General features: G+C 41.3%; 3 protein-coding genes across 4 annotated transcripts; 2 read left to right on the top strand and 1 right to left on the bottom strand.

The window, feature by feature from the left end:
- Positions 1 to 697: 697 nt before the first annotated feature.
- Positions 698 to 3,661, bottom strand: LOC116805907. Its single transcript, XM_032741081.2, has 7 exons — positions 3,633 to 3,661; positions 3,206 to 3,564; positions 2,858 to 3,129; positions 2,461 to 2,797; positions 1,781 to 2,397; positions 1,182 to 1,716; positions 698 to 1,000 (listed from the first exon to the last, which is right to left on the bottom strand). Exons 1-7 carry the CDS (start codon positions 3,659 to 3,661, stop codon positions 741 to 743), a joined length of 2,409 nt encoding a protein of 802 aa, XP_032596972.2. The 3' UTR covers positions 698 to 740.
- Positions 3,662 to 5,884: 2,223 nt separating this feature from the next.
- LOC6568934 lies at positions 5,885 to 7,072 on the top strand. The gene has a single exon (XM_001994972.3). The coding sequence runs from the start codon at positions 5,949 to 5,951 to the stop codon at positions 6,495 to 6,497; it is 549 nt and encodes a 182-aa protein (XP_001995008.2). The 5' UTR covers positions 5,885 to 5,948; the 3' UTR covers positions 6,498 to 7,072.
- A 6,015-nt stretch (positions 7,073 to 13,087) lies between these two features.
- LOC6568937 (adenosine deaminase 2) lies at positions 13,088 to 14,973 on the top strand. Of its 2 annotated transcripts, XM_001994975.2 has the most exons (3): positions 13,088 to 14,068; positions 14,123 to 14,566; positions 14,628 to 14,973. In XM_001994975.2, exons 1-3 carry the CDS (start codon positions 13,115 to 13,117, stop codon positions 14,805 to 14,807), a joined length of 1,578 nt encoding a protein of 525 aa, XP_001995011.1. In that variant the 5' UTR covers positions 13,088 to 13,114; the 3' UTR covers positions 14,808 to 14,973. The 2 variants fall into 2 exon arrangements, with proteins under 2 accessions (XP_001995011.1, XP_032596901.1); XM_032741010.2 differs by lacking the exon at positions 14,628 to 14,973 and having other exon boundaries at positions 13,088 to 14,040; positions 14,123 to 14,206.
- Positions 14,974 to 15,183: the final 210 nt, after the last annotated feature.

Here is a 15,183-nt window from a genome sequence, read left to right as displayed (position 1 = left end):
CAACAGCAAATTGGACAACAGAAGTCGATTTAAATCGAGTTTAAAAAGTACCTACAACATGTTCATACAACCACAGAACAGTTTGAGAATCACAATTGAGAGCAGCCGACGAACAATTCGAGAGATAACAAAAATATAAAGTGGATAAACATTAAATTTGAGTTGAGCAGCAAAAGGCAAACACATTATGAACCAGAAACTCAATTTAAGCTCACAAAATGCAAGCAATTTGAATTTTAATTGGAATTGCAAAAATTGTTAACTACAGCAAATTCAATGCGGTTTTTTGAGAGCCAACACACACAGTTTTAGTAAAAAGAGACAAAAACAAAAAAAAAAAACAGAAAAACACCAACAAAAAGAATTATTATAGCTAGAAAAGGTTTTGACAGTTTGCGAGTCACTGCTTGATCAATATCTTAGGCACTCGCTCCCTTATATGCAAAGTAAATCCAATTCCAATTTGAGTTCAGAAAACAGTTTGAGAGCCAGCTGTAAAGTTTGAGGTGCATAGAGCTGGAGAGCCACTGCTCGTGGCAGCCAATAAAATGTAAAATAAATCAAATGAATGCAAAATGATTACAAATTAGAGATTAAAACACACACACTCGATGATGATGTAATAATAAAAACAAATATAAACTGCAAGTGCATAAGACATTTTGTAAAATACAACAAAAACCAAAAAAAAACACAAAAACAACCAATAAAATCAATGCATCGTAAACTGTACACGGTTTTCAATTATACTTGTTAGTTTTGCGACATTTCAACAGCACCGGCAAAATCAACTTGAGCGCCCCGGAGAACATTATACAGATGCCGGCAAAGGCAAAGGGCACCACATAGCCACCAGTTCGATCAACCAGAATACCACCCAGTGTGGTGCCAATAAAGACGCCCAAGCCCATGGCCAAGGCGGTTATGCCAAAAGCATTCGTCAGCTTCGAGAGGCCCAAATAGCGCACATAAATCAGTGCACGCAGTGTGGCAAAGACAGCTGATTGTGGCATGTGGAAGAGTGGAAGGGTGGGTAAGTTCGGGTTAGTATTTTAGCACTTAAAGCACGTTAATCAAATTTTGGCATTACATTTTTAAAATCTTAGTTTATAAGATTCAAATTTCAAATTTGAATTTGACCAAACCTAAACCAAAATTGTTTTGCTGTGTTAGAAGCTTACCTGGTGCGACGCCAAAGCAGACGGCGTAAACAAACTGAAACGACACTAAATCGTTGCCATAGAAGGCGCTAATGAAGACCATAACGCCGCCGAGCATCATGCCACCGCCGCAGATGTAGTTGGTCCAGCCTCTCAGCTTGTAGGCGACAAAGCCACACAGGTTACGTATGAGGAAGTTGGATGCACCGATGGCGGGGGATATCATCTGGGCATACTGCATTGGTATTGTGGTGCGCATCTTGCTGTACACGAAGGGTATATTGAATCCCATCGGATAGAGAAAGGCGGAGGCCAACAGAATGCGAAACTCAAAGTTCTTCAGCAGATTCGCATCGAAGAGGCGATTCAGCGCTCTCACAATCTTCGTCCGCAGCCAGTTTTTCTTGCCTTTCCGTGACTTCTTCGACCGTTTCAACGGTGGGCTCGTGGGCGGGCTACGCACCGGGCTGAGTGGACTTTGAACGGAAGCAGGCTTACTAGCATTGGTGTTGTCGTAATCCTTGATGTTGTGTAAACCATAAGCAGCTCTTTGCAGCTGTTGGATTCAAAGTGAAAGTTATATTAAAACACAAAATATATTTCATTAAATTGTGACTGACATGCGATTCACTGCCCACCAACTCCAGTTGCTTGCCATCGAACTGTTCCCTGCTGTGGGGTTTCTCGTAGTCGGCGGGTCCCGTATAGAAGAGATCATCGCGCTGTATGGGATCCGGTCGCACCACATAGTTGAGCTCGGAACGCTCGGAGGGTTCATGTTTGGCATCCGGCTTCATGCAGCAGGGACAACAAAATTTTGCACATCGTCGCAATTTGCTCTTCTTTTTTCTGGGCGGCTCATAAGAGTTGAGCACATGGCGAGATTTCCTGGAGCCGACTTCATCGCCGAGAAAGTAATGCACATAGAAATTACCATAATACTCATTCGAACTGGATGTGGACAAGGGATCTGAGTGCATGACTGCCACTGGAGTCGGAGCAACCTCCGAATAAGCCAGAGCCACAAAGAAGAGCAGGCAAATGAGCATCACCTGAAACCGTATCGTATTCCGCCAGCCAATGTGCTGCACGAGAATGTTGTTCGTAATGGAGAAGATGCAGATGCCAGCACCAGCGCCGGAGCAGGAAAATCCACTGGCAATGGGACGATATCGCTCAAAGTAATACCCAATAATGATCTGTGAACTCACCCAGATCATGCTCAAACCGGGTCCACCTGCAGATTGACAATAATCGCATCGAATTGAGTGGTTAACAGTGGTGCAAATTGTTTACCTACCAATAACACTATAGAAAAATATCACCGCTGCCAAATTGGGACTGAAACTGGCCGCCAGAATGCTCAGCGCCGAGATAATCACGCCGAGCAAAGCTACCGGACGAAAGCCGTAGCTGTTGATCAGGGCACTGGAAAAGGCACCGCCCAAGAAATAGCAGCCAACTTGTATGCTGCCCACGAGCACCACCTGGCCACTGTTCACATGGAACTCCTCACTAATTTTTGGCAGCAATATGCCCACGGTGAACACAATGCCATCGACGATGAGCTGGGCGAGAAAGCTGAGCACGAGCACCACCCAACCGTAGCCACCATCTGGCGGTATGGCCATGTAGATCTACTGGTGGATAAGGTGGATCAGTCGTGGTTAATTTAGCCACTCCACTCAGTCACTTACGAAGCCCAGGCCTGAGGCCAGATTGCCCTGCTGGAAATCACTGGGATTCAGATCGTCCAAATTGTTGTCTCTAATCAAAATGGATTCGATGCTCGTTAGCTTTGAGCTGGTGGCATCGCTGAACTTAACCACATCCGTATCGTCCGACAGCGGGAATTCCGTATCCACATTGCTGCCTGAGGCGTCCTGAGAGCGTCTACTAACAGCTGAGGCATCCCGTATTGCTAGCGAATCATCGGAATCATCGGCAGCCTGATTCTTTATTGAAGGTCCTAGAAATGTGTAAAAACGAATTAATTATTTTTATCTATAGTCAAATACAGCACTAAAATTATAATAACGACGTACTTTTTTTGTATATCTTTGTCGTCTTGGTGGTGAGCGGCTCCTCATGGTCGTAATTGTATGTGCTGGCGCTTGAATCCCTAGTCGTATTTCGTTTGGAATCGAATCCAACACCTTGTCTCCATATTCGTTGATCGGTTGTTGTGCCTGTCGTTTGGTGTGACGATGAGGGTAACGCATCGCGTGGCGACTCCCTCAATTCCTGCGGCTGTTGTGCAGCAAGAAGGATGACTGGCATATTGCCCACCATCTCCGCCTGACTGCCTGATGCTGCTGTTGTTGTTGTTGCCACATCGCCGTCTCGCTCCCGTTTGCGGTCCAGTTCAAGTTGCTCTCGTATTTTACTCAGCTGCGATGTTTGACTGTGTGTGTGTGTGTGTAGCGGTTAGTTATGTGGCACAACTAGCTAATGTAGGACGCTCACACTCACCTACCCAGCTGGTTATGTGTTTGACTCATTTTTCGAATCGTGTCTGGGCGGGGGAGAAGCTAGTTGACATTTTTCTCAAAACTCTATCGCACCCGATGCCAAGACTTAATGTCAGTGACAGCAGCAGAGCCGTGAACTTTTGCCGGGGAAGTACCGTGGGGCAGCCGTGTGGCAGCGCAGGATCATGCCGCATTCTATCGCGTCTACGTGCTGCCAGCCAAAAATATCCACCGATATGAGAAAATTCCTGGCTGCTGCTGCTGTTGCAGACCGCGTTTGGCTTTGCCTTTGCCTTTGAATTTTGTCGCCAGACAGTCAGTCGTCTGTCCCGCCCTCCTTTGTCAGCATCCACCCGCTGCCGCCTGCAGCGCTGTTGTGACAGACAGGCATGGCCACTTGCCACGCAGCATCCTTGCCCGCATTCATGCTTGCCTGCATCTCGCAACGCTCAAGTTGCAAGTTGCTTTCACTAATGCAACTGTTACTTTTGTCCATTTGCCCCATTCGCACACTCTAAAAAAAAATCGCCCTAAAAACTCGAAGGATTTTCTTGTTTATAGAAATAATTTTTAAATATAAGAAATACAAATTACTAAAAATTAAAAAGGAAGAGTTTAGCTGTTGTCTGCCTTAGAAACCGAGTAGCTCAATTCAAATTCAATTTTAAATTGAGTATCTAAAATGTTTGTAATAACATAAGCAACAAATAACAAAAACCAAAAAAACAAAATACTGATTTTGAGAACTATACTTTCTGTAAAGCTTTGCGAATTTCTGAAATGAAGTCGTATTGTTTTTTGAGTGTAATGCAACTGTGCAACTTTTGCCCCATTCCCAGTTGCTGTTTATTTTGGCTCCCCAAACAAAATTGCATCAGTGCAATTTCATTGATTGCAAGTAAATGAAATCATTCCAATGTGCCACCCCACACCTCGTCGACTCCTGCTTTCCCTGCTTTCCCTGCTTGCCCTGCTTTCACTGAGCAGCCCGACAGCAGCACCGACTGCTCGAAAGTGGCAACTGCATTTGTGCATTGCTGTATTTGTGCTTTATGCGAAATTTTGAGGCACCAAGTTGCCGTTACTTAATTTGCTGCATTATTTATTCAAAGTCTACATAGAGACAGAGAGAGAGAGAGAGAGAAAGAGTGAGGAGTGCTCATTAATAAGTAACATAGAATCACTCTCATCGGCAGACACATATATATATATATATATATAGATTATTTATTCGGCTGTGTGTCTTATTTAGAATTAAGTCATTGATATAACTCATACTGATTCTAATCGCTGCCGAAGTGCATTTAAATTTCCACTTCGTATCGAAATATAAACTTCTCGCACTTAACACACATTTGATACCAATCAAGGCTCCGAGGCTCAGCACAACAATAAAAAAAACCCCAAATACATAAAGTATAAAAGGCAAGGCAGAAAGTCGACATTAAAGTGGTTGGCCCAACAGCAGAACAAGCTCATGAATTTTGCTGAACAACAAAAACAGTGAGGGAGAAGAGGAAAACAAACAAAAAGAATAAAATAAGTATACGGCACGTTGTACGCGCTGTTTGGACCAGTTAACTGGACGCGGGCCAGTTTTCGCTTTTATACAACTGCTGCTGAAGCGCAATATGCATGAGTGCAGCAGGCTCCACAAAAATTGGGTCAATTGCTGTTAACAATTTGACGGTGCAATCTTTTTGGGGGCCGTTTCGATTTCAAGGCAGCTGCCCATAGTCCAATTGGGCAGCCAGTTAAAAAACAACAACAACAACAACAACAAAACCCAAAAACAATCTCGCATAGAGTTGTTGAGGAGAACTCTGAACCAAAAAAAAAAATCAAAATGGGACAGAGAGATTGAAGCTGATGGCTGGAGGCCAGAAGAATGCCCACTCACTAATTAATTAGTGCGTTTTGTTTATTGTTGGACGTTGAAACTTTTTGCGAGAGTTGCCCAACTGTTTGCTGCACTTTAACTGCGAAGGACTTGCCGCAAGTGATGAAATGTGAACCAACTTTTATTTGAATTCCATGGAACAAGCTGAGTTTTGCACTTGAGTGCTTTTGCTTTTTTGGTTTCTATTATTTGTTGAGCACTCAACTATGTACTTAAAATTTAAATTTAAGAAACATTTCTCGAATATTACCTATTTTTTAAATTTACTTTAAGTTTACTAATGAGTTGGCTTTGTAATTGTTGTCATAATACCTTGAAAGATGGGTTCGTTTAAAATAGTCAAAATCAATACATTTTTGGACAATAGTAGTTTTGGACCATATACAAAAATAAAACAAATAAACCAAATTCAGCAAAATGCCGCTGATGAATTTGGAAAATTGTGTTCAACACTCGATTGGTTTGCTTGGAGCCTCACGTTGCATGTCCACCTTCAAACATTGCAAGTCTGCCATTCGGGTGAAGAAAGTAAGCCGCATAACGGAGAGAGCCGTGCCGGCATATTTCAAACAGCTCCGGCCGTGCAGAACGGACGAGGAACTGCGCGCGCATTCCAGTTTGGGTTATCAGCGCTGCAACATACCTCATCGGCCGGAATGTATAGAACCATGCCTTAACATGCAACGATTCGACGCACAGCATTACAAGCCCAGCAAGAGTCTGGATCGTGACTATCGGGCAAACTTGGCGGACTGTGTGCTGGAGAAGATGCCAAAAACTTGTCGTATCGAACGCATTGCAACCGAAACTAGCCGTCGTAAATTGGCAATGCCCCGCTGTGTCCGAGTGCCGACGCAAAAGTGCCACACACAGATGCCCATCAAGTGTAGGCCTTTCACACCGGCATCGGCCACTTCGGACGAACGCTGCATCAAGTTTCCCCGCTCAAAGTGCCCTAAGGCGTGACTGAAGATCCTCTGCCAGTTCAAACCCAAGACACAGACAGCTTGTCCGAGTGGCAAAAAGATGCAGTAAGGCGGCGTGCAATAACCGAGTGCGCCACAGATCGAGATTTGTGTCCAGATTGGGAATCTTTCGAAAAATAGCAAAAATTATACTGATCATGACACAATGCTCCAATTGAGCCAATTTTCAGCATGTTGCCATTTCATTACCAATCATCAGACATGGCTTAACATCAATCTCAGCTGCTCAGTCACAAACCAACTTTTCAACTGAAATCGATGGCATCAAATAATTCAAATTTCCAATTTGTAATTTTAAGTATATGAACAAATTGAGAAGCGGAGTGCAAAAGATTTCCACTCTCCGCGCCGAGTGCAGTCAGTGAGTGCGATCCGCAACCAAGTCTCTGCGACTTGTGGAACTACTCTCAGACTGGGGGCTAAATTATTTATGCCTGCATCCTGCATGATGCATCTTTTAATTCGTCTCTCTTTTATTTAGTCTCGGTACGAATTTTCTTAAGTCGAAGAAAGTTGCAAGCTAAATTTTCAAATATATTTTCATTGCATTTTAAAGTGTTTGTGATTCCTCGTGATAACTAATTTCTCTTTCTTTTCGAAATAGTCGAGTGTCGGCTCGAGTTGAAAGTGCAATTTGAAGTTGATGTTAATGGTGCGCCAGTGTTGGTTAATGCCGCATTGCCACTCACATTCCAAATAGGATGCCGTTTGTCAGCTAGTCTTCCTTTGTGCCGGGAATCACAGCTCTAGAAATGCTGAAGTGCTCTCCTGGGCTTGGTGACATTCCTAAAAGGGATTTGCATGCCGCTGAGATGTTTATCGTAAATTGTCCGCGTCCTTGTTGTCCTACTCGTCCTCATCCTCGTTGTCGTAGTCATCCTCTTCGTCGTCTGGGCGCACAAATGTCAACAGCACAAAGCGCTGACGTTTACATTGAAAGTCACTTTGGTTGCCCAGACAGCAGCGTGTGGCGCGGCAGAGGGGTGTGGCATGAGGCATGGCTAATGAAAGACACAAACACGAATGCATTGCATTTTTATTTGTATTTTCACTTTGCATTTATATTTGTTATATTTTTTGTTTTTCTTTTTTTGATTTTAAATGCAAATGTTTATCTTGTGTGACAATGTGTAACACAATTTTTCATAATTTGCTTCTGGCCATGTTTAATTGTGACTAGTTGACTTGCCATTGGCATGCAGCTGCTCGCTCCTGGCTGCTGTCTGCCTTTGCTATTATCCTGCGCATCCTGAAGCTCACTTGCAAATTTGCCAAAACATTTGTCCTTGTTGCTGTCGTTGTTGTTTCGGTTGTCGGTTGTTGGTTGTTCAGTTTGCCGGATGGGTGGTGTCGACAAAAGTATGCCCCAGAGTGACATTTCGCACAAATGAAATGTATGGCTGAAAAACTTGTCTATTTGGGGCCCAAACAAATAATTTTATTATAAAAGTTTTTTATGCATGTTTGCCCGACTGTTTTCGTTTGCCTCCACCATCTATTTGCGGCCGGACTCTGTGTCACATTGCGTACCTCAACGAAATGAGGCGACAGCAATGTGTAGAGATGTGAGAGAAAGGACGAGTGGCATAGAGGTGGGGCATAGATGGGTAATGGAGAGGGGGCTGATAGAGTTAGCAGGCCGGAAATTGGAAAAGCGAACTTTATGCCACGTATAGTAAAAATTATGAGTGCTGTTGATAAAAGTTGGTTTTCATAAAGAAGAAAACATAAAAATTAATTGCGAAAACTGCAGCTGTAAATAGTAGAAATTATTATTGGTGCTGGATAAGTTTTGGTTCTCATAACAAAGAAAACATAAAAATGTAATTTTAAACTTTAGGCAGCAACTAAGCAAACAAAAATATTTCAAATTATTAGTGCTGTTAATTAGAAAGGAAACACAATAATTAAATACCTTGAGTCGGGTAACAGAGCTATTGGAAATATGAGCATAAACTATAAAATACACACATTAAAAATTAACACTAAAAACGCAATTAAAAATGTGCAACTTTAAGCAGCAACTAGGCAAACAAGAAATGAAGTTGTGACTCTTGCGGAGGAGTCAACTCATTTGGCCTCGCAATTAGTTGGGAACCTTAATTGCACAGCTGCACTTTGAATGTAGTCGCTGGTCTTTGCCTTTATTGCTTGCCAGCCGTTAGCCATTTGCTGCTATTTGCAGCTTGCAGTTTGCAGTTCAGCTGCTTGTTGGTTAGCCCTTAAGCTCGACTCCTGCCCCTGTCCCTGGCCCTGGCCCTGCCTCTGCCTCTGGCCCTGCCTCTGCCCCTGCACCTGATCCTGCTTCCGGACCTGCCCCATACTCCTGCTACATTTATGAGCAGCGGTGTCCAGCACCCACATAACCATAAACGTAAAATGCCACTTTCTTTTCCCACGTCGTGTTTTTTTATTCTCGCTCAATTCACTCTTTGTTTTTATATGTTTTTGTAGCTGGGTCCACTTTATGCAGTTTGTTTAGTCTGGTGCCTGGTCCGGCACTAAATGGCCGCCAGCTCTTTGTGCTCCATAGTTGTTACTAGATTGTTAATATTATTTTATAATTTCTTTTATTGCTGTTATATGGCCATTCGCCAGTATTGCAGTCATATTGTTCAAAAACACTGCCCCCAAACAAACCGAGTGCTGTAAACATGTTGTGAAGCGCTCAACAAATGCAGTCATTTCACATGAACAATGCCGTAAATTGTTTGGAGCGAATCGTGTTTGGGTTTCAGCCATGTTAAGTTCACTTATGCTGCACTGATAGACGGGCACATTTAATGAATACATTTACAAGACATTTCTCTAAATATCAATTAAATTCATTTCTCTTTACACTAATCAGCAAAGGCTAAGCACTTTCCGAGACATACTCGAATATTGAATTATTTAATAAATTGTTTCTCAATACTTGAGCTTAAAGTATTTTGCTGTTAGCATTGATGGCGATGATGTTTATTGACATTTATTTTGATCTTATTTGGGCCTGCAAGGAGAAGCAGCGGGAAATTGTGTGCAATTCTATTGACATACTCGTAATTCAAATAGGCAACAAACGTGCCGAGCAATTCAAATCGCTGCAAACGCGTCAAAAATGTAAATTGTTCACTGCGAAGAGTGGATATCACGGGGAGTGGGGCACTTTGGACTCTACGTGCTGCCAGTAGACAAATCAATTTGACAAAACGCAGAAATTTGTAATCAAACACAGTGTGTGTGTGTGTATGTTTGTGTGTGTGTGCGTGTGTAGAAGTATGTGTGAGCAGCAAAATTTGAGTCCATTGTGTCAGTGACAATGGGACAAAGACAAAGGCAAAGGCAAAGACAACAGGCAGATAAAAATGCCAGCCGCAAGCTTAACAAGTCGACGTCTATTGAGGGAGCCGCCATTGTTTCCAGTTAAGCTGACAACATAAAGCTACCAGCTGGTGGGCAGAGAGGGCGGATGGAATAGGTGTGCTTTAGATGGAAATACAGCACACATTGTTACCAAAAAATAAAAGCGTTTCAACAACCGTTCGCGTCTAACAGTCGCTCATTTTGGGCCAACAGACATCACGAGTGTGGCCACAGAGAGGGAGAGAGAGAGCGAAAGAGAGTGGGGAAGAGAAACTTGGCAGCAGAACCTTGGCTTATCTGCAACAGTTTGACAATTGTCGTGGCGTTCTGTTCAGCTCAATTATGACATTAAATTCCGGGTTCATTGTAAGCCAGATTTTTCTGGGTGCGCACAAAAGTATGCAACAGTTTTCCCCAGTTTCCTCCATTTGCTGCTGCATGCAAATATTTTGTAGTTATTATATATATATATATATATATATATATATATATATATATATATATATATATATATATACAGTTGTATTTCAACTGACACCAACATACAACAGACACACAAAGACTCACAGTCAGACATTTGTTGAGCCCCGGGGCAAAGTCAGCAGTAAAAAGCATTAATAGAAATTCATATTGTATGCGAAATGCGGTAAAGCGACAAAGCAGTAAAGCGGTAAAGCGGGCAAGAGCCTACATAATAAACCCATTTTGTGCGGCTTTAAAATGCCATTTATGAAACATGTGCTAGCATTTATGCATATTAAATTAGTTACCAAAAAATAAACTGGCAAAAGGCGTCCAAAAAGTGCCACAATAAACTGACATAAACATAAACATACAAAAACTCCCACACACACACAGATATACCCACACCCACGCACACACCCACACATACACACTCATTCGCACTCACACAGAAATTCGTATAAGTAGGAACCCTTTTTTATGGGGCATCGTCGCCGACCTAACATTAGGCACGCACAAATGGCATTGGGCGACTGGCTCTGAGGGTTTTGCAGCTGCTTTGTTTAGGGGCAGCCATCAGCTTCATATTCACACACATTAACACACCGAAATGCGCAATAATGAACCAGAAGCAATACGCACATGTTTAACACGCTTCAGCATGCATTCATTCTTAAAATTAAGCATTTATGATATATGTTTCTTTTTTTACATATCTCTTATTTAAATATATGATCGCATAACAGGCATCGCATTTATGGCAACATAATCCAGTTTAAATCTGTTAAATGTGTTAAAAGGAAAACTCTGATATTTAATGATCTTCCTTTAAAAAATACAAAAATTAATAAAATAAAATGTAAAAGTTCTATCCATCTTTATATTCTTAAAACTGAAACTTTTCATAACTTAAGGGTTAAAGCTCAAAGCATTTCTTAAATTAAAAAGAGGAAAATTTGGGCGTATGTATAAAATAGTTGGGTCGTTTGTGTGTGTGTGTGTGTGTAAAGTGTGGGTGTGTAAGTGAGTGTATGAGAAGCAGTTGTAACAAAAAGAAACATAAAATAAAATGGCAACGCCAGAAATGTTTTATAAAAATTTATATGAGCATAATTTGTAACAGACACAAAAGATGCAAAAAAAAAGAGAACAGCAGCGAGAGGAGAATAAAATTATATGTAAGGATGCTGCTATGTGGCAATGTGCAGGATCGTGGACAGACCACAGACACGCAGGCTGTGACGGAAACCAGTTAGGGGTTTTAAAATAAAACACACACACACACAGAAAACATGTGCGAGAGATAGTAAAATATGTAATTCATTTAACTTCAATATAAAATTGCAAATTTTCCAACACAAATACAATAAATAGTAGAAATCGAATTAGTATGAGAATTTATATCAACCAAATCAATTTAAATGCAGATTTAGTATTCCGTCAATTTTTGATTATAAAAGACGAATTCAAAATTAAAATATAACATTGTTTTGTAGGTCAAATCATCATGCAAAATTCATTCATTGCGCTTTTGGCTATGTTATTTAAAAAAGTCATGAAAGTTAATTTTTTCTACTACAAATCTAAAATACACTGTTATTTAGAACTTTCTTACTACGTTCTTCTGCGTTCTACTTATCGTAAACAATTTTCAGCTCTTACAAAACAAATTATATGAAAAACCAATTTCCAAGTATTCGACGATAAATAATCAACTTTAATGGGCATCTAATAATCGATAGCTTTTATCCTTAATGCAATCGATCAAATGGCGTGTAAGGAAGTATTAGAACAAACTCATATAGCACTTTGCCTTTACATAGAGATGGTTGTTTGCCTTTAAGTTTATGAGAGTTGGGAAACTAACTTTTGTCCTCTCTCTCACTCTCTCTGACCCTCTTTGCCTTCTCTTAAGAGTCTTTCAGCTGACGCTTTGAAAAAGTTGAATGTGTAGTTGAATTATAAAAGTAGCTGCCCTTTGAGAGCTGCTTGTATCCTTTTTAATTTTGCCTCCTATGCAATTAAAATGCAAATTGTTTTTGCACAAAATCAAGTTCTATGCTCTGCCAAAGAAAACGAGCCAACAAATCAGTTTGTCACTTGTCGCTGGTTGTTGCTGTTGTTGCTGTTTGAATTTTGTGCAAGTTTTGAAGTGGATTGCACGACGTATGCAATCGACACATGTGTGTGCAACAAACACAACTACAACAGCAACAACAACAAAACTCGTTAACACTTGAAAAGTTTCATGGCCTGGGGCAATTGTAATGGGATTCTTACTCTGGTTCTACTTCGACTTGCATGTAGCAGTAAGTAACGTAATTCTGCTAAAAAACACTTAGGCAAAATCTTGTAAGCAGCAAATAAATCAGACTTTGAATATGTGTGTGTGTGTGTGTGTGTGTGTGTGTGTGTGTGTGTGTGTGTGGGTCTGGGATCAGCTTGACAAGAGAGCTGTGTGCCCTGAAAACAAACAAAGTTCAAGTACGTGACACCTGTAACCAAAGTGTTCTCTCTCTATTTATATCGTATATGTATATATTGAAGTGGTTTTGTTTCGGTTGGGTTACTGAACACCAAAGTAAATATTTTGTTAGGATTTCACTTTTTGACATCGCATATGTGTAATTAACGTAATTGAGTTATGTATATTAAGAGCTTTCTCTATTTGTTTGCCTATTTTCACTTTTGGCTACATTTTGTGTTCATATTTTTTTCGCACATATTTTTTTGATCTGATCGCATATCATTGAGAAAAAAGTCGTATTTAGACATCAAAATTATTTGTTTTAAATGGCCCAAGGTATAGGCATTTGTGGCCAAACGATACGTTGTTTTACCGGCAATGCACTATCTGAACTTATCGGCCAAAGTAACCTTCGCAAGAGCACTCCGGCAGATTACAGGAAACTGCGTGAGATTGTCTGCACACTGGAACGCTTCGGCACCTTGGGCAATGACATTCAGCTGACTAGCAATGAGATCGAAGCGAACCATGTGATCATGTGCCTGAAGACGAAGGAGTACAACAAGGGCATTCAGGATCCCAGTCAGTTTGTGCCCGGCCATCAAATAATGCGACGTCTCAAAAAGATGAAAGAATCGCCATTGTTCTTACTGCTCAGCAAGATGCCCAAAGGAGGCGTCCTTAAGGCCCATGCCCACTCCATGTGCAGCACCGATTTCCTCATCAAATTGACCTACGCGAAGAATCTGTGGGTCTGCACCACCGACAATGGCTGTAAATTTAGACAGTTTCGATTCTCCAAGGTGAAACCCACTCGAATTCAATATGAAGAAGGAGAATGGCAATTAATGGAACAATTGCGTGATTATCATGGCGAGGCGAATCTCCGGAAATATCTTAAGAACGCTCTCAACATGTATCCCTCTATTCGAACTACCTCAAGTATCGCCGCCTGGAATCAACTGGAGAGGATCTTTGATCTCCTCGACGGACTACTCAGATATCCACCCGTCTGGGCTGAATATTTCTACAATGCCCTTAAGGAGTTCCACGCGGATGGTGTTCAGTATGTCGAGGTGCGTTCGAAACTACAGCGATTCTACTGCTTAGATGGCTCCAAACTCCCAGTCCAAGAAACCGTCAAGATCTATCAGGAGCAAATAGGACGTTTTCAGACAGACAATCCAGATTTTATCGATGCGAAAATTATTTATTCGCCACTGAGGCATGCTACAATCGATCAGATGGCAAAGTATGTTAAAATGTGCACCATTCTAAATGTGAGTAACTCCATATTAACAACCCGACCAACTTTTTTGATTTGAATTTTGCAGAAAGAGTTTCCCGATTTGGTGATTGGTTTTGACTTGGTTGGCCAAGAGGATCGGGGTGATCCGCTTAGCCAATTTGCCAGCGAGTTGCACAAACTGCCCGACAACATCAACTTATATCTGCATGCGGGTCAAACCAACTGGTATGGCACCCGTATCGATGAGAATCTAATTGATGCCGTGCTACTCGGAGCGAAGCGAATTGGACACGGCTATGCGATAACCAAACACCCTTTGGTGATGGAACTGGTGAAGCAGCTGAATATTGCCATTGAGGTGTGCCCCATTTGCAATCAAATGCTACAGCTGAGTGCCGATTATCGCAATCATCCGGCAGCCACCTTGATTGCAAACAACATACCCTTTGTCATTTCCTCGGGCAATCCCTCATTTTGGCGCACATCTCCACTGTCCCATGACTTTTACGTGGTATTTCTCGGCATTGCGGTATGTTAATATTCTCTTCTAACCAGTAATCAGTATTTGAGAACTATTTGTCTGCACTCAGCCCATGAATGCGGACTTGAAGTTCCTGAAGCGCATTTCCAAAAACTCTTTAAAATACAGCGGTCTTCCAGACGAGCAAAAGTCAATGGCAATGTCCAAATGGAAAATCAAATGGGAAAAGTGGGTGGATTATGTTATCAAAAACAAGGATAAAATAATGGCGCAAAACGCAGAAAAATAATTGAAGAGTTCATTTGTAAATTGAATTGGAAAACTTATTAATAAGAGAATCGAATGTTTAAAGTTACATTTTTACATTATGTACACACTTAATATATGTATAAATAATAATATGTGAAAATAATAGGGTTTCCAGAGAGACCGAGAGAAAATGAGAGACAGACAAATAATATATTTAATGTTAATTAATTATATTTAGAGTTGCTTAAAGCTCGAAAAGTGGAGCAGAATTTCCAAGCTCCTACTTTGCAGGATCCGTTAAAGGCCGAAAGTTTCCAGGGTCAAGTTCTCTGTTATGTTATAAACTTAGCTAAAAGGAAATGGCCAGTGTAATTCACAGGCCAACAACACTTTTATGAGCTGCCTCCAATTATTTG

Source organism: Drosophila grimshawi, unplaced genomic scaffold, assembly GCF_018153295.1.
Source record: "Drosophila grimshawi isolate 15287-2541.00 unplaced genomic scaffold, ASM1815329v1 contig_1367, whole genome shotgun sequence".
NCBI lineage: Eukaryota > Metazoa > Arthropoda > Insecta > Diptera > Drosophilidae > Drosophila > Drosophila grimshawi.
The sequence above is the reverse complement of the archived record's forward strand: the minus strand, read 5'-3'. Positions and strand labels throughout refer to the sequence as shown.

Coding starts and splice junctions, on each gene's coding strand:
- LOC116805907 (XM_032741081.2), bottom strand. CDS start 3,661: ATGAGTCAAACACATAACCAGCTGGGTAG. Junction 2,398..2,460: donor ATTTTTCTATAGTGTTATTG/GTAGGTAAACAA, acceptor GTCAATCTGCAG/GTGGACCCGGTTTGAGCATG. Junction 1,001..1,181: donor CTGCTTTGGCGTCGCACCAG/GTAAGCTTCTAA, acceptor TGCCACAATCAG/CTGTCTTTGCCACACTGCGT.
- LOC6568934 (XM_001994972.3), top strand. CDS start 5,949: ATGCCGCTGATGAATTTGGAAAATTGTGTTCAACACTCGATTGGTTTG.
- LOC6568937 (XM_001994975.2), top strand. CDS start 13,115: ATGGCCCAAGGTATAGGCATTTGTGGCCAAACGATACGTTGTTTTACC. Junction 14,069..14,122: donor AAATGTGCACCATTCTAAAT/GTGAGTAACTCC, acceptor TGAATTTTGCAG/AAAGAGTTTCCCGATTTGGT. Junction 14,567..14,627: donor TGGTATTTCTCGGCATTGCG/GTATGTTAATAT, acceptor GTCTGCACTCAG/CCCATGAATGCGGACTTGAA.